General features: G+C 41.0%; 1 protein-coding gene across 3 annotated transcripts in view; it reads right to left on the bottom strand.

Moving 5' to 3' along the window:
• Positions 1-1943: 1943 nt before the first annotated feature.
• dnah2 (dynein, axonemal, heavy chain 2) overlaps positions 1944-24223 on the bottom strand; it is an 88117-nt gene continuing 65837 nt past the window's right edge. For all 3 annotated transcript variants that reach the window (XM_047386720.1, XM_047386722.1, XM_047386721.1), the window contains 16 exons: positions 22090-22234; positions 20930-21135; positions 20680-20806; positions 20357-20543; positions 19181-19329; positions 18826-19009; positions 18133-18323; positions 17845-18036; positions 16757-16941; positions 15059-15293; positions 12439-12590; positions 10775-10889; positions 6035-6211; positions 3807-3881; positions 2362-2512; positions 1944-2204 (listed from right to left, as the gene is read on the bottom strand). In XM_047386720.1, the coding sequence (XP_047242676.1) occupies positions 2050-2204; positions 2362-2512; positions 3807-3881; positions 6035-6211; positions 10775-10889; positions 12439-12590; positions 15059-15293; positions 16757-16941; positions 17845-18036; positions 18133-18323; positions 18826-19009; positions 19181-19329; positions 20357-20543; positions 20680-20806; positions 20930-21135; positions 22090-22234 (2626 nt within the window). In that variant the 3' untranslated portion in view covers positions 1944-2049. The remainder of the gene's footprint in view (positions 2205-2361; positions 2513-3806; positions 3882-6034; positions 6212-10774; positions 10890-12438; positions 12591-15058; positions 15294-16756; positions 16942-17844; positions 18037-18132; positions 18324-18825; positions 19010-19180; positions 19330-20356; positions 20544-20679; positions 20807-20929; positions 21136-22089; positions 22235-24223) is intronic.

The following is a 24223-nucleotide window of genomic DNA, read 5'->3' as shown; positions in this document are numbered from 1 at the left end:
GTGAACGTGTGAATGACTGATTGTAGTGTAAAGTGCTTTGGGGTCTGAAGTATGAGCCTAAAGCATTGGCACCACCTCACAGAGATTTTCAAACAGCTGTACAGTCTGACTTGGCCTTTTTCAGTTTGTTATACAGCATTACAAAACTAAACTATAACAGAAAATTAACTGACATGTATTAAAGGAATGATATTATTAATGAACGCAGAAGAATGAGAGGTTTCTAATGGACCATGGCCCTAAAATTCAAAATGGCCTTGCATTAAGAACAGTTCTAGTGACAAATATAGCTTTTATGAACTTTTAACAAAATTGACCTTAATAATGCTTTCAAAAACAGTCTTATGTGTTCCCCGTTAGTGAACAGGCTGCGACAGTGTTTAACAGAACAAAATGCAGAGAGATGCAGTATTAGTTTGTGTTGCCAGCAGTAGTTAGCGGGTCATTCAGAAGATGAGCGAGCAAAGTTTCGAACTGGGAGCTGGAACATGGTTAAATTGGGTTTGATTACATTCCCAGATCCGAGCTGTAACAAGTCCTTTTGGTTGTTTGTGCTCGTTAGCCCTAGATCAGTTTTCCAATTAGCTACCAGAATGTGAGAAGCTTCCTTTCCTGGACGTCACACTGACTTCCCGGTCAAACAGAACTCCACTATTTGTAACCGAAGGAACTCTGTGATTTCCATAAAAAAAGGGAATGATAAGTAGGAAAAACCTTTTCAGCCAGAATTGTTCTGTTTATGAAGACATAACGATAGCTCAGGTGGCATGCGTGCAGGGAAGGTCCAGTTTCTGTTCGTGTAAAATAGAAAAAGAGGAGTTCAAGCTTGGCCCAAACTGGGCCGTGGAACCGGACAATGATGTAAAGCACACCATACATTTCTAGAAACAAAAAAAGGGTGCATTTTATTTCACCCGTGATTTTTAGAAGAAACACACATAATCCTGGAAAACAGACATCCAGAATCAGCACATTGACATTCCAGCTCATTTCAGCTTCAAGTCTTATGTCTGTCACAGCCGGGGCTGGAGAATAAGCCCATTTGAATTTGAATTCAGCATTGGCCTCCCTCTACCTCCCACCAACTGGAGACCACCAGTGTACCCTCTCTCTCTCTCACACACACACACACAGAGGGACCAGGGTTTGATAAAGAGGCTCTTAAACCCTGAGGAAGTCCGTGTTTGGTCTCTCACAGGCAGGATGGTCCTTGTTGATGAATGTAACCTTGAACTGCTCCCCTCCACCAGCCCCTTCCCGGTTCCCCTCTCTCATTACTGGATCATTCTTTCTCCCACCTCAATTTTTCCAGGGTCTTCTTGTTTTTTATTCTCTCCCTCCCTTGCAGGAGTTTGGGCCGAGTCTCTTTCTGGAGGGGAAGTCCAGGCCTTCTCTCTCTCCCAAAGCGCCGACTGACTGACTCCAAACGTCTTGTCTGTGAAGCTTCAATAGGGTTCATTTGTTCTCCTTCAGTCACAGCCTTCTTCTGTTCTCTTTTTCAGCTTGGAAGAGCTGCATGAGTCCCAACTCATCTTAAAAAGGGTCATTTTTGTTTATTGTCTTAAATCTTGGTGTTAGTAGCTCAGGAGTTCTCCTCTTCTGTTCAGAAGACCAGCTTCTTTTAAATAAATAGGGTTGCTCTGGATCTTTATTAGGTTTTTAATGCTTGGCAACTGTCAATAAACTGTGTACATTTAAGATAAAACATTTTAGTTTAAAGATATTTAAAGTCAATAGGCGCGCACAGTCGGTCCAGATGTTTAAAAAAATTATTCCAGTGAAGCAGTTGGAGTTATAGGTACGGTCTTTTTTTAAAGGGATAAAGAAGGTTGCAAAGAGAATTGCACAACTGAGGACTTACCAGTGGAGGCTACAGACAAACAGAGAGGGGAGAGAACAAATGAAACCAGAGTCCAGTTGTCAAAGAACAACTTACAGTAGAGTATGCAACACATCTTTCTGCTTTATGGCTTGGAAACAAAAACAGTTGATAAACAAAAACTAAAACAAGAAGCAATAAGAAAGCTAATAATAAAAATATGTGAGCTTTTAATTGTCTAGACTCAAGAGGAGAGCAGTTCCTCTCTTGATCCAGTGGTCTGGAGCCACATCTCCGGATCTGAGCTCAATGCCGATCACAAATGACGGCCGTCCGGCTCTGCCAGCACGCACTGGGAAGTAGTAACAGGGACACATGTACATATCTGCAGACAGAAAGGAGACGGCCTGAGCTGAGGCAGGGGACCCCCACTGAAACATTAGGAGGAATAAGAGCTAAACATGGATCATTAAATAAATCAAACTGTGGAAAACCTGAGAGATGCACATGGGAAGATGAAAGAAAATCAACAAATAACTCACTCTTGGACATCTTCTTGTGGTTTTCCACTGGTTTAAAGTAGATGGTGGGAAATGGACAGACCATCTGCATGGGCTCAGCTTCCACCAGGCAGGAGTTCTTCCTGTTCCAACCGGCCCCCTCCAGGTACAAGCCTCTCACATATACTCCATCCTGAAGGAGCGAGGAGACAGACGGTACTGAAGCTCAGCTACTGAAGTTTGTATAAACTCATCAGCATGAAAGTCAGGGTGATTTGTTGCTTTTATTGATTCATTTGAACTGTTCTTTTTCTGCATGGTTTGTTTATCCAACAAAAATCTTCAATGAATTGATCACAAGGATGATTCTAAGGTGGCTTTTCTCTAATGCACACAGGGTCATAATATAAAACAACAGGAAACATACAGAACAAAGCTTCCTGGCAAAAAAAATCCTCATTCAGTTGGAAAGCCTGTTTATTTCCATTTAAATGATGCCACATTTGTAAGAAAAAATGCATTTGTGGGCTGAGCAGCAGAGTTGAGTCTGTGCCAAAAGCCTCTCTGCTAATGCCAAACAGCTTATTCCGACTTTTGTTTGGTGTCGTTTATGGGACTGGATGACAGAAATTTAACAATTTATTCATTTAACAAACACAGCCCTGGATGGGGCATGGAAGACCCGTACGCATCTAAAACATCTGGACATCTTCTCCTCCTGGTTGTCAGCTGGAGCCTCAGTGATTCCTGGCTTCTTCCTGAACATCCTAACCGGTTTCATTTCAGGGTGTCAGTTTGACTCAGATGGTTGAAACTTTCACACAGTTGGGTGTTCCAACCAGACAATGATCTCAAACTGGGTTTGCAAAAATCAGGCTTCAGGCATGTTCTGATGTAAATCTGTGATCCAAGTTTTAAAGTGGGGTCCGCGTCAGAAAACCAACAGGTTTAATTTAACTGTAACATTTCTGAAGGGTGGTCAGAAACGTAAAAAAGAAAAAACGTGAGTCTCTCTGCAAACATTAAGCCAAGTGTTAGTGGGGAGCATTTTTATATGTGAAGTTATTTAATTGTTCCAACCTGATCAATGAATGGCTCAGAGGAAATTAACATTACACTTAAACCAAGATTGAGTTCACTCCTCTGATTGGCAGTGCATGTGAATGAGCTCAAAGGACAACATGTATTGGTGATAATATTCAGGAAACAGGATGGATGGCAAAACCCACAAAAAAAAAGAGTAGAAAATGCAGTGGGAAGGGAGGAAAAATGATTAAAAGAAAGAATGAAAGATAAAATAAGTCAAAGAGCAGGAACAGCAGTGGGAACTAAAAAATAGCACCAAAATGATGATGAATATATTGTGCTTGATTGAACTTTGATTGAATAAATACTGCCAGGGAGAGGAAGGCTGAGAGCAAATGGTTCAGAAGAGAAAAGAGGTCTGATGGCAGCTGATGGAAACCTGGATGCTAACAGGAAGTCACCTCGGGTGGGGTGAGCAGGTTGCGATCATCCACGGTGGACACGATGAATTCCCAGCACAGCGTGTCCACTGAGATCTGCAAATACACACAGAGAAATATTCCAACTGTAAACATGGTTTCTTAATGAACTATTACCATGAAATTATGCATTAATGTCTGTTTTTTATACAAATTAAACCTTTTTTAAATAATGTTTTGATTTTTTGCTCATTTGTTCCTATGATGATGATGATGTATAAACTTAATCCCAAATATTAAAACCACTGGGTTTCATTTAGTCAAGCTCTACCCGTCTGTTGGTCTTAAATGTTCTCGTACTTGTTGAACCGGTTCAGGATTCAGACAATGCCACACCGACACGCTCCTGTAGTTAAAATGTGAAAACGTCTCATTGTCCAGTATATGTTGTGATCTGGAGGAAAAGATTAAAAACAGCCAATCACTGTCGCGAAGCTCTGATCTGATGGCAGGCGTGTCTGCTTGCGGTACTCAGGGCTCAGTGATGAACCGTCTCTCCACACAGAGACAATGTGACCCAATCACTCCACACTGATAAATGTGGTTCTGTAAAGATACGCTACAGTGTCGCTGCTGAACGTTCCCAAATTTTTTTTTTTCTCCGCACTGATCAACAGTGCCGTGACAAACTATTTGCACCCTTGCAGATTACTTCTCTGTCTATCTATCTGAACCAAGCTCGCCCTGTGTGAAAAAGTAACTACCCTCTACGCAGCAACCGCCATCCAGCATCTGCAATCTCTGGTATTTAGTCTTTTTTATCCTTGCGGAGGAAATTAGACTCTTTTTGCAGTATTGCTTAAATTCTGCCTGTTTAAGGACGGGCCACAGCATCTCAATCAGATTCATATCCAGACTTTGACAAGGCCACCCAAAAAAACCATCTTGGGGATAATCAAGATGTTTCTGGCAAATGTTAAATGGACATTTGTGGATCTATTTTAGTCAGCGGCGGTTTGTTGGTCAGTAGTTGTGCAGGTCTTGGACTTCAGACATGGAGTCCATCAGCGTTTCATTTGTTCCATATTGTAGAAACTGGAACCTCGCTGGCTGCTGCCACCAAGTCTTGCTGCAGGTCTTTTGCAGCCAGTCGAAGGTTTTTGACTTCCTCAGGAATCTGATGGCAGACGTTGATGGCTTCCTCTTTCACCCACATCCAGCAGGTGTAGCTCCTCTTTCTTTGACTTTAAGCCTGTGAACCATGCTTCTATATCACTAGGAACAACCAGGCCTTTGCAGTCTTTTCTTATTATTTTCCTTTTTCTATTGTTCTCTTAACTCGTTGGACAATTTTCTGACCTAACATTCAATGAAACCTCACAAACAGCAGTCCAGGTAACTGAGGGGTTTTATCTCACCTGAATTGCAAACGTGCCTTATGAAGAACTCAACGGAGGGGGTTGAATATTTTTGAGACTACATTAGTCTTTGAAAGTGGGATCTATTGTTAAGTTTGTCTGAAATCCTTGTTATATTAGTTTTATTTAACTATTTAAATTGTTCTTGTGTAATTTTTACCAATAAACGTACTTATCTCTTGGAGTTGAATCGCTTTTGATGCCGTTACAGCATCAGTACTCACAGAAAGTTTAGTTAAGTGTATCGTCAGGGCTTCAAGAAAACACATCAAATAATAGATATAATGTCTGATTATGAACAGCAGATTCCTAAAACAATCTATCTGCAGTGTATTCAGGCTCCTTACAGAATGCCTGATAAAAATCCCAATGACTTTTTAGTCCCGGCTCACATTTGTATTCAGGAAAGAACTTTTTGATATATTAAATATGACTATTTTTCATTTTCCTACCAGCTTTCTATCTATCTGGATGTAACATGATACATATTCCCTCATGACTTTATCCTCCGGGATCTTTTTGTCACATATCACATAATATTCATGTTTTTCCATAATAAAAAAAAGCTGAAGTTTGTAATTTCTCAATAAGGTGACAAAACCTGACTCATCTGTCAAAGTTCCCGCGGGTCTGATGAGGAGGCTGCAAGAAGCTGAGATTAATTACGTGTCTTTGCTCAGAAGGAGCCAAACCTGCAAAAGGAGAGACTGGAGGGTAGTTCTGACACCAGCGAGCCTAAAAGTGCTCTCCTGTGTGCGTTCTTAAAGTGAAAATGAATCCCTAACTGTGACAGGTTTATAAAATCAGCTTAAAGATATCTGTGTTGCTGTTATTGTCTGTGTGAGCACTCACGCTTTGCTGTCGTGCGGTGGACTGCAGCACGGCAGCGAGGAAGCCGTTAGGAAAGGTGAAGCCAGACAGCCAGAACAGGATGGGAGGCTGGACATCCACTGCCCAGCGTGCGAACTGGTCCACTCGTTGGCAGAGATCCCGCATCCACGCGGCGAGGGGCTTCAGAGACGGATACGCCTGGAGGACAGAGAGAGAAGGGGAGGAGGTAGGGTCAGCTCAGCTCTGCAGCCGCTTCGTGCTTCTAGCTGTTGGCAGCTCATAATGAGTTCAACAACAGCGTGACTTCACTGGAGGTCTTATTAGTGCAGAAATGAGGGCTGGGAGAAAATTCAACTGATAATACACTGAACAGTGCAGAAGTCTCATAACGATAACCTCTTTGTGTTCCTCGTAAACAGCCAGACTTTCTTGTACTCCCATAAAAAGAGGCAGTCTGGATCCATTGTTCTTCAGGCTTTCTGGAAATCTTTCCAAGATTTTCGTTCGATCATCGTTTTGTTTAGTATGTGTCCAAATTATTTGAGATCTTTATACTCAACATTGTTTATTTTTACATAACAAACTTGAACTGAGTGCAGCTCTCCCCACCACCATTAAACCACAAATAAAACATGCAACCTAAGCAACTCTAAAGGCTACATTTAGTCTTTTTATGCAGAAAACAGGTGCTGCATTTTCCTTTGAAGTGCAGAGCGAAGTGACTGGTGTGTGAATGCATCTCTAGGCAGACGTGGCTCAGACTAGCCACACATTACTGATAATATGTATACTTGCCTCCTCATTTTAACATGAAACTTGAAACAAAGTAGTGCCTACTAGTGAAGTGGGGCGACATTTGCGTGTAATTGTATCTCAATATAAAGACAGCATTTTGTGAAGGTTTTCTAGAGAACATTAGTGAACAAACAGCATCACTAAGATCAAGGAGCACAGCAGACAGGTCAGGGAGGAAGATGTGGAGAAGTTAGCAATTCACCTAAACTGGAAGGAAAGTATTCATCAGAGAAGCAGTCAAGAGACCCTGGTAACTCTGGGGGAGCTGCAGAGATCCAGAGCTCAGGGAGGACAACTATTACTTGTGAACTTTACAAATCTGGCCCTTGATGGAAGAGTGGCAAGATGAAAGCCACTGTTGATAGGACGCCATGGGAAGTCCAGTTTAGAGTTTGCTACGAGCCACGTAGAGAACACAGCATGCATGTCCCCTACATTACATATGGGACACTGGACTCACTATCCCCATGTTAAAACATGGTGGTGGCAGCATCATGCTGTGGGGATGCATTTCTTCAGCAGGATCAGGGTGGCTGTTCAGAAATGATGGGAAGCTGGATGGAGCTAAACACAGGGCAAAAACCTTTTAGGGGCTGCATAACACTTGAGACTGGGGAGGAGGTTCACCTTCTAGCAGGACAACAAACTCAAACACACAGTCCGAGCTACAATGGGATGGTTTATATATATTCAGACGTTAGAATGACCCAGTTGAAAGTCCAAACCTAAGTCCCACTGAGAAACTAACTTTCTCCCATCTGTTCTCCTCTTTCTCTAATTTTCCTCATTCATCAGCTTCTCAGAGTACTAATTTCATCTGTTCAACACACTCTGGGCACTTGTTAGTACATTTCCATCTCTCTCCTTAATCACTCTAACCGGCTGCACATCCTTTCCAGCCAATCGATGGAAATCCTCTTTTGCTTCCTCAGTGTCCAACCCCACATACGACTCACTAGTCACTTTCGTTCACCTTTACCACCTTTTTACTTACTCGCAGCCTCCAAGTACTACCATCGACTTTCTCTCTGACAAAGTATCGGCAAGAATTTTGATTTCAAATAGGAATTTTGTAAATTAGAGCCGTATCATTTCTACCCTGAAACGTCACACTAAAAAAGACGTGCAAACACTGAAGGGCTTGAGAAGAAACCTACATGGCCAAAGAGAGAGAGAGAGAGAGAGAGACCAAAATTAAAGCCATGAGTCTGAGCTCAGGGCTAATGACAGACTGCCTTGCCAAGGACGGCCAGAGAGGAGAGAGATGACGAGATGGAGCTGAGAGAATCTGAGAGGCGCTGCTGTTGCTGCATCAAGACCTACAGGTAATACTGGAGCAGATAAAATCAAAGAGGGAACATCGGGTCACAGAAAAAGAGAAGCACATAATGCACATTTGAAAAGATGGAGACATGGTTTAAACCCAGGATTAGAAACACAAACAAAGAGATGGAGGGGTGTAGTTTACAAGCAGTCAGTTGAATAGAGGCACTCAGCTGGAAGCAGCAGCTTTAATGGCTATCCAATATTCCTATAAAAGGAAATACATGAACACACACACAGACAAACACACACACATACAGTAGATTGAGCCCTAATAAGCCTCTGGCTGGAACACAATGAGCTAAGGGTCTTATTGGGAAAGTGGAGCAGGCCTTGGAAGGTTTACTTTGCTTATTGCACTCCGTTTAGCCCACAGACAGTGGCTTTGTTCGGCCTCCGAGGGCCAAGGTGAGCTCCGCCCCGCGAGGGCCCACTCGCGAACCCAAACGATGCTTTTATGAGCTGTTCTTAAAAAGAGGAACACATTGAATATAAACATGAACTCCGTCAACCCAGAATCAGTTGACGCCCCTTGACCCAAGCTGACAGCACCCAGTGTCCCTTCCCATCCACCCCCACAACAACACAGAGTGGTCCAGTAGTAATGCAGCCAGAACAGATCATTCACAGCTGGAAAGCTGCCAGAGCTCCATCACTGTGTGTGTTTGGGTGGATGAACAGAGCGGAATAAAAAGCATGTTTCTGTGCGAGTCAGGCAGGGTGACGGATAAATAAGCCTTTAATAACACACGGCTTTCTGCAGCTGTTTTAATGGCTCACCGAGTACAAGATCAGTGTTGAACATTAGATTATTGTGCAGAAGGATCTGAATATTAATTCATTGCAAAGAGTCTTGTTAACTTGAAATGTTAACTTTCTAACTAAATTTGATTTCTTTTCCAGGCACAAATTTATCAACAAAGATCTTTTCAGTCTAGTTAAATCGAGCGATCCTGATTAATGTCCCAAATTAATTATTGGAATCTGAGTCCCTGATGGAACCCAACTCGTGATTCTTGTGGTCTGTGATTTATGTCAGCTTCACCCCCCAGCGACAGCTATGCTGTCAGGTATTTAAAAAACATGCCCTGTTTGTGTGCAGAGCTTGCCAAACTGTAATATGTAGTATGTGCATTGTTTTGCTGATGTGTTTTTGACCCTTTACAATGACATTCAGAGAGAAACAGAGACTGTATTGGCTGCTGCAGCTTCCTGTCTGATTTGTTATGAGATCTGGTGTGGTCCAACATAAGGCGCTGAACCACCAGTCATTAAGCTTTAGGGCGTTCAAATTAAATCTCCAAGTTTATGAAGCAGGAGAACGACTTCTGCAAGTTCTTTCCGTGCATGATTGTATGTCACGCCCGAATCATCAATGAGTCATATCAAAACAGGATCCAAATTGCTAATATTAGCCTAACATATCAGCACAGTGCGCTCCATGAAAACATCATATAGGAGCAAAATATGAGTGAAGACTGCAGCTGTATATACAGTCTACACACCCCTGTTAAAATGAACTTTTTCCACTTTTAATACGACATATATCCTGTCCAACTCAAATGAATCTCTGATTATGAACAGCAGATTCCTAAAACAATCTAGCTGCAGGGGTGAAATCACATTAAAATAAAAAATAAAATAAAATACTGTGGTTACATAAGTGTGCATACTCTCATATAACTGCGGGTGTGGTTTGTTTTAAAATTAAACACCATATTTAAATTATTCATGTTAAATAGGATTATGCACACAGCTACCGTCGTTTAAAGGTCCTCTGATTAAGCCCAACTCAAGTTCAGGTCTTGTGGTAGGCTTTTACTGACATTTTCTTAGCAAAGCTCATGGACGGCAGAGAGCTGCCAAAAGCATCCGAATGATCACACTGACCAAAGGTATCAGTCAGGAGAAGAACATAAAACGAATTCTAAGGTAAAAGATATCCTGTGGAACACAGTAAAGACAGCTGTGGGAATGTATGTTCCAGCAGCGACATTACCAAGAATGCACCCTTAAACTAATTCTCTGTTAAAGCATCTTTTGATTTCATTAGAGCATTCAGGTTTGTTGGGGTACAGACAGTTAGCATGGCACTTCTTGACTGAGCAATATTTACCTACATATATTTCTATATTTGCTTGGCTATTCAAAAAAGTTAACCTTCTTCTGCCGATACCATTTTCTGTTGATTTAGAGATATACTTTGGGTTGTTATCTTGCTACAGAACGAAGGTTTTGGTTTCTTCAGACCATAACAGATTTTCCCACTTGCTTCAGGGACGGTTCAAATGATTTTGTTTTAAATCAAAAAGCTTCGGTCCTGCAACCCCTGTAGATCAGTATGAAGAATACATGAGATTGTTTGTGGTCACAAGTACCAGTCACCTTCACCCAATTCTTCACTCAACAGCTTAATCTGTCCTCTTCATGGAGAAAACGAAGAGGATTGAGTCTGGTTTTTGTATGAAAGCCTAACACTACGGATGCATGCGAGAATAGATGCTGTTGAAGTAAAGTGATGCTGAATTGAAAAAGACCCTTAAATGTACTTGAGGTACGTTTTTTCTTGTTTTAGAGACTGCATATGGTAACGAATCTTTAAAAGTTTCTGCATGACTGTGTATTTTCTGTGTGTCTCTGCACCTTCTCCCACAGCAGGGGCACTCGGGCGTCGTGCATACAGTTGAAGGTCTCCTCCATACTCGGTGACATCACCACGAAGCCTTTGATTCCCTTCTCCAGCTCCACCAGGGATGAACTAAAACACAAACACACTCAGCGACAAACAAGCAGCGACATTTGGAAATAACCTTTATTTCAGATGTGTTGAAATTACATCCTAACAAATGAGATAAGCCTTCTGTTTCCTTAATGTCATTTGCTATGGAGGTTATAAACAATATGAAATTCATATCAACAAATTAGCTAAATCTGTAACTGCTATTAACAGTATGGCTCTTGAATGGAATAAAATATAATATAAACATATAAAATAAACTGCATATCTTCATATAAAGAAGTATGTTCTGCCTTTTGCAGATACTAGGATGCTGGGTCTGAATATTTAGGATGAGATTTGTTTTTAAAACTATCGACTATTTTAAAGATGCAGATCAGACAAAAAACATAAATGTGACCTAATTATTGCCCATTTAACCTCTAATGCTGTCTAAACCATCTAAAATAGGTAAAAGCTGATTTAGACTAGAATCAACCTGAAATTTTTATTATTCACTGGTTGTGTTTTGCAGTGTATCATAGGGATCCTGTATTTACGGTGCTGGCCACATTTATAGACAACGCTGGTAATGATGTGTAGAAAGCCTTAAAATAAAATAATCTTTCATTGCAACAACATAATCTCACATAAAAACATGAGAAAAATCCAGTATTTAATTTGAATACGTTGAATAAGCTGGGAAATAAAACTGCATGTTAATAAATAATAGTTTTAGCAGAACTACTGCTGCCATAGGTAGTGGAACAGTTTCTATAAAACAAATGTAATAGAAGTATGTTTTTAGATGTATGATTTGTTAACATGTATGCTTTTTTATTCACTTATAAGAGCAGCTAGGATCTTTTATGTTGTAATCCATGACTTCCTGTTTGACTGTGGTATAAATATGATGCGACACAGGGGCCATCAGCCACTCAACAATCAAGTCGAGCAGATGTGTGTTGATCCTCATGAGTCAAGAAATGGTTCAGAGAAAAAGAGTTGCTCACCTAAACTTGCCCGTATTTACAGCTAGAGTGGAAAATAAACAGCTGAAACTATAACAATAAGGGCTGGATGAGGAACTGCGTTCATCGCACCACCACACACAGTCCGGAGGATAAGACGTGGTCCAACAAAGAGTGGCTCTGACCATTAGACGCCACCTACATGCCAACCAGAATGAATAAATGTGTGGTGTTTGCTAAACTCTGCTGGGACTTTAACTGGAGCTGTGTGCTTCCTTCAGATGAGATCAAGATTAAGATTTTCAGCTAGAAACACTCCAGGCGGGTTTGGAGTGAAACATGAATATGTAGAAAAGCAACTCATGCTCACTGTTAAGTACAGTGGAGGATCTGTGATGCTGTGGGTCTGTTTCTCTTGCAAAGACCGAGGGAAACTTGTTAGAGTTCGTGACAATTATTTTCCTTACTAAATAAATATATTCAAATTGAAAGTTGGATCATGATGTTGCAATAAAAGATGCAGGCTTTTTACCGGGGGAACAAACAAGTTTGGAGGGCGCCCAAATTTATTTGTCTAAAAGACAAACTAGAAGAAGAAAGCACATGCAGACAGTTCATACATTATGGTTTGCAGCAGAGAGTTATATCTCTGGATCTCTTGTAGTAAGACCACGTTGAGGGGTGAGGGGTTGTCCTGGAGGTGGGTCCTGGTGCTCTCGCAGTCAATCAGAGATGGGATCTTGTTACGAACATCTCCCAACAACTCCAGAACCTACGCAGGAACAAATGACAAGCTCTCTGATGAATCTGATAGATGTCCAGGACTTTGTTTCTCATCTGTTCTTTCCTTAGATGGAGGCATCATGTGTTGCTTTTTGAGATATTTTAACCTACTTCATGTTGTCAGACAGGTTTTATATAAATCCTTTAATTCTACATGTTTGAAAATAATCAGGTCTCAGCGTGGCGAGTAAAAAGTTTACCCGAAAAATGTGGTTAATCACATTAATTCATGATTTAGTAAGAGGAAGTATTACTTTTTCACATAGAGGTTACTCAGGTTATCTTTTGTCTGATGTTAAAATTTATTTATGAATCTGAAACATTTAAGTGGCAAAAAGCAAAAACAATTTGTAATAAAGAAAAAAACAGATATATTATCATTAGGACAACTTTTAATGCACTGTTTAAGCCAGGGGTGCACCAATGACTGATGACCGATCTTTAAAAAGCCTGACTTGCCGATAGCGATTGTTTTTAACTGACAGTCTGGTGTCAAAGGTCACAATACATCTTCAATGTTCCAAACTTATTTTATTGAAAAACATTAAACAATACCCGTGACACAATACTAACTTGTTTTAACTGCACATAAGGTAGTGCTCACATATATAAATGAAAAGTTTAGAGCATTGAAGTTCCTTTAGTCTTTTATTTTTCACATTATAAAAAGAAACAAAACTTGCACAATAGGTTAGACAAGAAGATAAGATCGGTTTCACATGTAAGTATCAGCCGATCACTGATTTCCCAAAATTAAGGAAATTGGGGCAGATCGATTGATGCCCCCTTAGTTGAAGCAGCAGAAAAACAGCTAATAAAACAAAACGTCTCACTTTTTCTTAAAATGAGCTATATCTGAGTCTAAAAAAAACAGTCTTTTTCCATCAGATTCTTGGATCTGACCACTGTTAACCAGACTTGTGCAACCATATAGATGCCTCAGCATTGCTGGGGTATAAACAGCTGGCTTCATGTAACCACTCTTATAAACCAAAAGCAGAAGCCTGTTAAACAAAAATACATTTAACCAAAACCAGTCTAAATATAAACTATAAGGATTCAGTTTCCAACTCATTCAGTCATGTTTCACTCAGCGTCTGAAAATAAAGAGCATTTGAATGAGCTGGAAGAATGAGCTGGAGATGTTTAACCCACATCATCCTCCATCCAGACAGAAAACTCAAAACCACTTTGTACAGAGATGAGAAACCCATCTCTGCTTAATGTCAAAATGCTGATCGTCTTTGCCACAAAACCTCCGCGTAGCTTCACTGCCAGCAGATGGAAATCTGAGTGAGGCTGACAGCTGAGCTGTTGGAACACCAGAACATGACATGTCTGATTGTTTTTACAAAACACGCAACATGTTAGCATTGTGGTAGAAAAACCACATCAGGCCAAGATGCTGTTATTCACTGAGTGCTGTCCTGTGGTTATGCTCACACAAAAACAAAATGCAGCCTGAAGTGGTTGAACTGGTGGGTTTTGTGTAAAAGTACTTATTTCTTGTCAGCGTACAAGCCTTCGTGTGAATATAAAAGAGATGTGCTCCAGGGTTCGGCAGTCTCCATGTTTTGATACCGTTACGCCTTCCTCAAATAACACCACAGTCCAGGTTATTACTGTACCCCACAGGTTGAGGGTTTCACTTATTTGTAATGTTAATGCAGCATTCCCTTTAGTTAGAAATGAATGGGATAGACTTTTGACTTCAACTAGTTAAACAAGCTGATAGCAATGTATTTGTATTACAAGCATTTCAAGTAGGTGTTCACAGATAGAGGTTGTAAAGCATTGTGTCTACCGTTGATCTATTTAGATACAAACCATCAGACCATAACTACCTTTTTACTGGTGATGTCTAATTCTGGTGACTGGGAGCTGCTGTGTCAAATGCAAGACCATCTGTTTGACAGCTGGGGCTTGGTTGAAATTTGGTTAATAACCAGACAGTAATTCAGCAGCACATTTTCAACAGAACTTCTGAAAAAGAAAATGTTCAAGGTGCTGCGATGACCTAGTCAAAGTTCAGACCTCAACCTAATTTTAACCACAGAAAGCGCCATTTTCCACAAATGAGGAAAACACGGAACAGTGGTGAACCTACACAGGTTTGGGCAGTCTACCAAAATTACACCGATGACTCATCTAGAAGGTCACAAGAGAACCCAGAACAAAATCAATATCAATCTAGACCTTATTTGCCTCAGTTAAGGTCAGTGGTAAAGATCTGACATTCATGATAACAAAAATTAGCATCCATGGGTTTAAAACTAAAACTAAGGAAGCAGAACACTTCCTGCCTTACTTCAAAATAAAGGGCTCAAACAAAGTAACAGGCTGTCACATGCTGACACAAACTGGGTAGCATCGTACCAGAAGGACTTTATGATGGGAAATATTTAGGCTTTTCATTTTTTGCGAGATCCCAGCATCTTTTCACCCTCAGTGACTTACCGTCTCCTCTCGGCTGGCCTTTGCCCCCGCCGTCATGGCCCCCGTGTCCTGCGGTTGCAAGGAGAGCAGCGTATCAAACAGCGTGTGCGTCTCTGCGATCTGGCTGGCGATGTCGGCATTGGGGTGCTGTCCGAACACCTCCGGGTGCTCCGTGGGCGGCAGGGTGTTGATGTGTTCCTGGAACTTTGACAGGGGACCATCGCGGGGAATATAGTAGGTGGGCAAGCTTGATAACCTGATAAAGAGTTGGGTATAAAATGTGACACGGATTAACAACCGTGCAGGTCCACAGTTAACTAAGACAAAACACTACGACTGCATACAACTGTGTCAGAAATAGACATACGAGACGTTGCCTTGAAAGTCCTGATAATTTTGGGTCACTGTTTTTCCAGAATGGAAAGTTACCTCAGTATTCAACTGCTGTGATTTTGTCTAATCCACACACTATCAAAAACAATACACATAGGTTCTAATAGATGCATAAACTCCTCACAAACATTTTAGTTAAATGTCGCCTTAGCAAGTTCTGGATATTTGATGGCTCCTCTTGGCAGAACTGGTTGAGTTCATTTAAATTAATTGGTTTCCTGGGATGGACCGGGCTTTAAAGGATAGAGTAGAGACCATTGCAGAAGCTAAATGTCAGTGCGGTTTATCCACTCCCTAAGCAGTTTTGATGTGTATTCGGGATCAACGTCCTGTTAAAAAAAAACAAGTTTACACCCAAACTGACAACTTGTTCTGTTCAGAGCCAATCCAAAGGTCATCCCACCTTCTAACAGGAACTAGAAACTGCAGGAAGTCAGTTTTACATCTCCAAAGGAACAAGGTGTTGTCCACCTGCTATAAAGCTGTCACCTTAACGCCCAACTGAAACTTGCAGCTGCAAACAAGAACAAGCAAAACGCCTTTGGAAGAAAACGTTTATGGTTACAGCAGCAAGCAACTGAACTGTTTGGCCACAATGACAAGAACAATGATGAGGAGTTGAGATGAGATGAGACAAAACTAAGAACACCACCTGGTGGTGGCAGCATTATGCTGTGGGGCTGTGTCACTGACAGTGGTACTGGTTAAGGACATAGCACCCTGGAAAAAGAACAGTTCAAATAAAAGATTCAAAATCCCAAATTAATGATCCATTTGTTAATTTAATGAGTGCAAATTTATTCACTCTAATGCTGCCCACGTCCTGCTTTGACTCTACAGAACGATTTTAATACAGTTATAAGAAACTCAACAACAACTAAATAATGAAAGCAAAAGGAATAAAATCCAAATGTTCTGAAGACATAAAAAAGAACACTTTCATATTGTCAGGCTAAAGGAAGTAGTTCAATACACTGCAGAGCATTTACTGCTCTTTAACAGAGGTAGAAGATTTATAAATGTTTTTGCCTGAACCGATTTTCAGGAGGACTTATTCCTCTCCTTCGACTTCTCTGAGTAACTACAATAAAGATTTGTAAAGCAAATAAAATGATGAACGCTTAAAAGCGCCATGTGTTGTGGTAATATTCGATCTGTCCTCTTGGTGGTGCTAGAGCTCTGCAAACAAAAAGCTTCAGCAGACCACAGTTTCCTTCTATAATGAGCAAAAGGTCTATTCAAGAAGATGGGATGAGTTAGACGTTTACATCACACCAAAACCTAAAACTCTGAGCTACGAGCATTAAAGAGGAGAAAAAGACTCACTTGTAGAAGGTCTGATTTACGGCTGCCTCGCAGAAGTAGTCATTGATGTATGCGGTTAGGAGACGTCTGTCCCACTCGTCTGTGACGTGGCCGCCGTAGTTGACACCAGCGATGAGGTACTTGAGCGCATCCCAAGGTATCTCATCGTATTTATCCAGGTATAAACAGAGCAGATTCTCACTTACCTAATAAAGGTATTAAAGATTGAGTTTTAACGAACTTATAAAAAAAAAACAAAAAAAAACACAATTAAACAAATAATTTTTCATTCTGGAGTTGTAAAACAGAACTGCATTTTCCTGGCTGTTGATTCGTCAGCATGTAGTAAACATTTACATCTAAACTCAGGGATGCAAAAAGATAATGCTAATATGAAAAAACTGTGAAAAAAAAAACTAAGAACACCAAGTGCTGCTAATCAGATGCACATGATGAACTGATCTATAAAACCGGCTGCTTTGGCAGTTTACTGCTGTGGAGCATACAGGCGTGGTAGCACAATGCCGAGGCGGAAAGACATTTCAGAAGCAATTGTTGTACAGCTTGAGAAGAGTTAAGTTCAGCTTCAGGTCCATCATTCAACAGCGAGAAAGATTAGGCTACTCGTCTCAGCGGGTTAAATGTTTATGTTCAAGACAACTGCAAAATAATACAGTTGACATGCAAAGTTACATCTGAACGAACCACAAGAATTCAGGAACAATGTTCTTAAGACAAAGTGGAGACAATTTAACATAATCCACCAAGATATTGTCAGTAAATGCCTCATGCCAGCTGTCAAGCACAGTGGTGGAGGTGTGATGGTCTGGGCTGTATCCCAGATTGTAGTCAAACGTGAGACAATTTGTTTAAAGCTGGACCTATTTAAAATTTGGTTATCATTTAGACAATAATCTAAAACACAGCAGCAAATGTTTTTAAAAGAAGTGAACTCAGATTCCTTCACAAAATGCTAGAGAGGAATAGAGTCAGAGAGGAAGTCACTGCTGATCTGCCAGGATAATATCACCTCAACTCTGTGCAAACGTTTTCTGCACAAAGCACAATATTAGCTAACATGTTTTGTTGCTCTGTCATCCAGCTCTGACCTCAAAGTCTGAATCATTGAAGCTGTAGACGATGTTCCAGCCCATTTGCCGGAACTTCTTCCTTTCCAACAGGATGCTGTGGAAAAAGCAGAGGGAATACAGGAGCTTCTTGTAGACCGCAGGTCTGGTGCAGCAGTTGAACTGAGTTTCAGTCACCAGCTGGTACAGGTGCTTCATGTTTGCTTTCACGCCCTGTGCACACAAGGCAGGGAAAATGTATTAACATATCCCTGAAGCAGTCCACATTTGTAGAAACGCTTGTTGCAAAGCGTGTATGAGCTGGAGTACCTTTGGTGGCTCGGTGGTCATCTTGATACCAGCCTGCAGAATCGTGATGGGAAACTCAGGGTGTGGTGAAGAACTGAGCCACAGTCTGAAGTTTGGCTGGGGTTTCTGCACCTGCAGCTGCTTTATTAGCTTGTCCAACTCCGGCATCCATGAAAGACACAGGTGGCAGTTGGCAAGGAACACCCAGTGACCTAGTCAGTCGAAACACTTTCTATAAACTCAGATTTTGAAGAATACAGTTTACTAGATTACAAGAAATAAAAAAAAATTAAAATAGCACAGGAGTAGGGGGTTTAAAACTTTGCACAGCATGTATGTCTGGGAGTGATCATTAAAGGAGGGAATTATTATGGCTAAATCTCATACCGTTCCAAATTCAAAAAGTTCTGTTTACCTCAGTTCTGTTATTTTTCTGTAACGCACCAAACAGCATAGTTCAGGAATGGTGCTATAGAAATAAACATGCTATGCCATACAATGAAAAGGTTTCAATGGTGAGACGGATGGACTGATGGATGGATGGATGGAGCAGCTTAAATTTTAAATATATAAACTCTGCAAATACAAACATTTTTCCAGACTCTTATTTTCTTTTGTCCGTGCTCATCCAGACCTGGAAACTAATTACTTAATTAGACTGTGTATGGATATAAATGAATGACTCAGCTAAATTGACAGCAGCTGGTCCTTTACCGTTCTTCACTCCCTCCTCTATCAGGTTCTTGGCGATGGGCGCCTGTCCCTGGCCCAGAGACAGAGCATTAAAGCTTTTGCTCATCCCCGAGGCCTCGGCCAGCTGCAGCAGAGCTCCTGTAGGGTCCACTCCAGGAGACAGCACAAAGATCAGAGGAGTGCAGCTGGTGGATTCCTCCACCACCTGAGAGAGCACAGAGGCAGTGAGGAGGGGGGATGGGGACAACTAGCATAACATTTAATCATCAGAAGGTTAAGAACAACACAGACCGAGTAAAATTTGTCTCATCCAAGTTTTAAACATTTAAAACCATGCTTTGCAACAGTTGAAGCAGCAGAGTCTAATAAAACGTACCGCCTTCATGTCGAGAACAGGTGCCTCCACAAAGCGTGGGCCCAGATAGTGAACAATGAAGGAGGTGATGCAGAAAGACACGCGGTCTTGGCGTAGAGAACGCACTATTAGCATCTTCTGGAGCTCATTGAAGCTGTGCTCCAAATCACCTTGAAGACCAAACAAGAGGGTAAGGGTGAGTTGGGGAGATGTAGGGGCTAAAGAGAGCAGACTGGAAATGAGTCAGGAAAACACTTAGAATAAAGGAAGTTAAAACAGGAAACAGAAGTGTGCTTTTGAATTTCCTTTTTCATAATGAGTCAAGAATAAAAGTTACTCTTTTAAAGCAACAAAAGAGAAACAAAATTAGAAGGTGCGTGGCACACACAAACACATAGGAGATACAGCATGAAGATAAAGAGGCTCTGGTCAGATCAGACCAAAACTGAACATTCTGGCCTACAACAAAAACACTATGTGTGGTGGAAAACTCGCACTGCATGTTACACTGAACACACCATCCCCACAGTGAAACAGGGTAGAGGCAGCATCTCTTCAACTGGGACAGGGAAGAGTCTATGGAAGAAGCTGAATACAGGAAATCCTGTCAGAGGCTGCAAAAGACTTGAGAATCGGGATTTTTACTTTCCAGCAGGACGACAACCCTAAATATCCAGCAAGAGCTACAATGGAGTGGTTTGGATCAAAGTCTATTCATGTGTTAAAATGGCCCAGTCAAAGTCCAGACCTAAATCAAATTAAGAATCTGTGTCAAGTCTTAAAAAAATCATGTTCTCAGGTGCTCTGTCCAATTTAACTGAACTTGAGATATTTTGCAAAGAAGAAATATTAAAAATATTCACTTTCTAGATGTGCAACGCTGGTAGAGACACAGCCCAAAATAACTGCAGCTGCAAGGAGGTTCTTCAAAGTAATGACCCAGGGGTCATTAATACATATGCATGCATCAATACATTTTCCAGAAATGTATTTCCAGAAAAAAAAAAAAAAAACATATTTAAAGTTTACTTTGACAATTGTTTTTTTTGGTCTTTCACAAAATCTTTACCAAATACATTCAGGCTTCTGGTTGTAATTTAATAAAAGGTGGAGAGGTTCAAACATAATAACACATCCAACCATTTGAGCTTGAGTTCAGTGTTTTTAACTGGAAAACGTCTGACCAGCAGCACACACCTGGAAGTGGCGCGTTCTCTGGCTCAGGGTTGGTAAACCAGAGGTTCCAGTCTCGAGGATAGTGTTCAAAGGAGGCCACGATGCCATGGAACATGGGCAACTTATCCAGCTCTGTGATGTTGTCCCAGCTGGAGTCTGACAACCAGCTGGGAAACGGATTATCCATCTGATCATCCTTATCAATAACCTGACAATAGACCACAAGTTAGACTATCTTCTCTGCCTGTAATAGACCAAAATGCTGGACACATCAATGTTTTAGAAGCAGCGACTGGCTGTTTTAAATCAGATCTTATAAAGCATGATGTCTGCGTGTTTCTTACAACTCCTCCTCGAAGAAAGAAGTTGTACTCGTCCATGTTGAGTTTGCCGGCCGCTTCCAGGATTTTGACACACATCTGGAGGCTGAAGAGAAGCTTGTGAGCCTCAAAGAGACCCCGACAGGTATACCTGAAGCAGATAGCACACCAAAGGAGGACAGAAAAACCGCGTGAACCAGAGAAACTTCACAGAATGAAGCGCAAGTCCATTGAAAGTTGATAAATTCCTCAAAGGTTTTCAAATCTCTCTCACCTGTACACGGCATATGTGTGGTAGTCATTGAGGTTGTTAATCCGGTCCTCAAGCTTCAAGTTGTAGGTCTGCCTGCTCTTTGCTATGCTGAGGATGAACAGGTTAATATAGGCGTCCAGAGAAAACTGGTACATGGGGTCAATGAGGCCCATGTCGTTCAGGATGAAGTAAAGAATAGAGGCTCGTTGAGCACATGGACGGTAGGCCTGTTGGGAGAGCAAGTCTACAGCTTCTTATGTTTGCTAACAAAAAAGAATCAACAATATTCATTTAAAAATGCTTTGTACTAGGTAAAACCATGTCACATTTGAACTAGCTCTCTAGCTTTAATACCTGTGGCTTTTCATTTTTGCATATGTGCAGAGTACTTTAGTAGAGAGACTTCAAAATTATTATGCCTATCAGATCGGGTGCTTCAGTGAGTGAGATTTTATCCTAGAAACGCTTTATTGTATGTAAATCTCTCTCCTCAGCTATGAGGTCCCGCAGGGATTTGTATTAGGTACACAAATGGTTTTTTTTCTATGTTTGGGACATTCCGATTAGTTTCTTTGGTCAGTTTGGGTTTCAGTCTTGTCTTTGGAGTGTATTCAGTTGCATATAGGTTGAAGAGGATTTGCAAATCATTTAAAAAAGTATTCTGTTTTATTTTACTTTTTACACAGCATCTGAACTTCATTGGAATTAAGGGTTGCAGTATCAGCAGTCAGCTGTTTTGTTCATGTACAGGTGTATGTGTCCTGGATTAATGTTGCATAATTCATGATGTGCTTTGTGCAATTATGTTTAAACTAAAGCTGCTGACCAACCAATCACACAAGCCTTTACTGAAACACACTTACAGTTCCACACTAAACAGGTTTATCTATATCACAGTGAGAGATATACAAAATATATATTTCATTAACTTCCTGTTTTCATGTTAAAACTACATTAAAAAAACTAAAATCATACTAATGTCCTTGATTATTGAGTGTCTCAATCTCCACCTGCTTTTCACAGCAACTCAAATGTTGTTGCATATTGGCTTACTGACTCCTAATCCTTTTAAATAAAATGTAACACTCTCCGTGTAATAGGCAAGGGTCTCATGGTGATGGACGTACATTGTCTCAGTTCCCTATAGCGCCTACACAGATCCCCCCCCCCCACCTCCTGACCTCTCTGGCTGAGTCGATCTTCAGCTCGGTCTGCTCGCTGCTCTCCAGCTGATTTGAAACCTTGCTGGCTGTCACTTTGGAAGCCTGCAGGGTGTTTACCAGCTGCACGTCATCCAGCAAAGAGCCACTGGCCTCGTTCAGCAGCCTGGTGGGATCAAATGAAAGCAAAGGACATTGAAACTGCAGACATGGTTTGCAATTTATTGGAACTGATGGTGAAGATGTGCACAAACGCCTTAAAATATCCAGATAGCCTTGAGTCGTGTGTTCTCTTATGCTCTCTTCTCTTTGGCCCACCCTATGTTGAATAATTATTAAGAACCAATGATGACCTGTTCTCAGTTTACTGTTAGAGGCCACTTGGTTGTTTAAAAATGTCCAGTTATTTATGTTTAAGCTCATGGTGTTGTGCACTCAAACAATGTTTTCAGGGTGTTTAGGAAAAACAACAAGCCCACAGCATGACAGATTCTCCATCGTACTTAAGAGCTATATATATATATATACATACATATACATATATACATACATATATACATATATATATACATATATACATATATATATATATATATGTATGTATATATGTATATATATGTATGTATATATACAGGTCCTTCTCAAAATATTAGCATATTGTGATAAAGTTCATTATTTTCTATAATATAATGATGAAAATGTAACATTCATATATTTTAGATTCATTGCACACTAACTGAAATATTTCAGGTCTTTTATTGTCTTAATACAGATGATTTTGGCATACAGCTCATGAAAACCCAAAATTCCTATCTCACAAAATTAGCATATTTCATCCGACCAATAAAAGAAAAGTGTTTTTAATACAAAAAACATCAACCTTCAAATAATCATGTACAGTTATGCACTCAATACTTGGTCGGGAATCCTTTTGCAGAAATGACTGCTTCAATGCGGCGTGGCATGGAGGCAATCAGCCTGTGGCACTGCTGAGGTCTTATGGAGGCCCAGGATGCTTCGATAGCGGCCTTTAGCTCATCCAAAGTGTTGGGTCTTGAGTCTCTCAACGTTCTCTTCACAATATCCCACAGATTCTCTATGGGGTTCAGGTCAGGAGAGTTGGCAGGCCAATTGAGCACAGTGATACCATGGTCAGTAAACCATTTACCAGTGGTTTTGGCACTGTGAGCAGGTGCCAGGTCGTGCTGAAAAATGAAATCTTCATCTCCATAAAGCTTTTCAGCAGATGGAAGCATGAAGTGCTCCAAAATCTCCTGATAGCTAGCTGCATTGACCCTGCCCTTGATAAAACACAGTGGACCAACACCAGCAGCTGACACGGCACCCCAGACCATCACTGACTGTGGGTACTTGACACTGGACTTCTGGCATTTTGGCATTTCCTTCTCCCCAGTCTTCCTCCAGACTCTGGCACCTTGATTTCCGAATGACATGCAGAATTTGCTTTCATCCGAAAAAAGTACTTTGGACCACTGAGCAACAGTCCAGTGCTGCTTCTCTGTAGCCCAGGTCAGGCGCTTCTTCCGTTGTTTCTGGTTCAAAAGTGGCTTGACCTGGGGAATGCGGCACCTGTAGCCCATTTCCTGCACACACCTGTGCACAGTGGCTCTGGATGTTTCTACTCCAGACTCAGTCCACTGCTTCCGCAGGTCCTCCAAGGTCTGGAATCGGCCCTTCTCCACAATCTTCCTCAGGGTCCGGTCACCTCTTCTCGTTGTGCAGCGTTTTCTGCCACACTTTTTCCTTCCCACAGACTTCCCACTGAGGTGCCTTGATACAGCACTCTGGGAACAGCCTACACAATATGCTAATATTTTGAGAAGGACCTGTACATATATACATACATATATATATATATATATATATATATATATATAAAGGGAACACTCAAATAACACATCCTTCATCTAAATGAATGAAATATTCTCATTGAATACTTTGTTCTGTACAAAGTTGAATGTGCTGACAGCAAAATCATACAAAAATCATCAATGGAAATCAAATTTATTAACCAATGGAGGCCTGGATTTTGAATCACACACAAAATGAAAGTGGAAAAACACTACAGGCTGATCCAACTTTGATGTAATGTCCTTAAAACAAGTCAAAATGAGGCTCAGTATTGTGTGTGACC

This window comes from Girardinichthys multiradiatus, chromosome 14 (genome assembly GCF_021462225.1).
Source record: "Girardinichthys multiradiatus isolate DD_20200921_A chromosome 14, DD_fGirMul_XY1, whole genome shotgun sequence".
Lineage (NCBI taxonomy): Eukaryota > Metazoa > Chordata > Actinopteri > Cyprinodontiformes > Goodeidae > Girardinichthys > Girardinichthys multiradiatus.
Note: the sequence above shows the minus strand (reverse complement) of the source record. Positions and strands in the feature narration are given on the sequence as shown.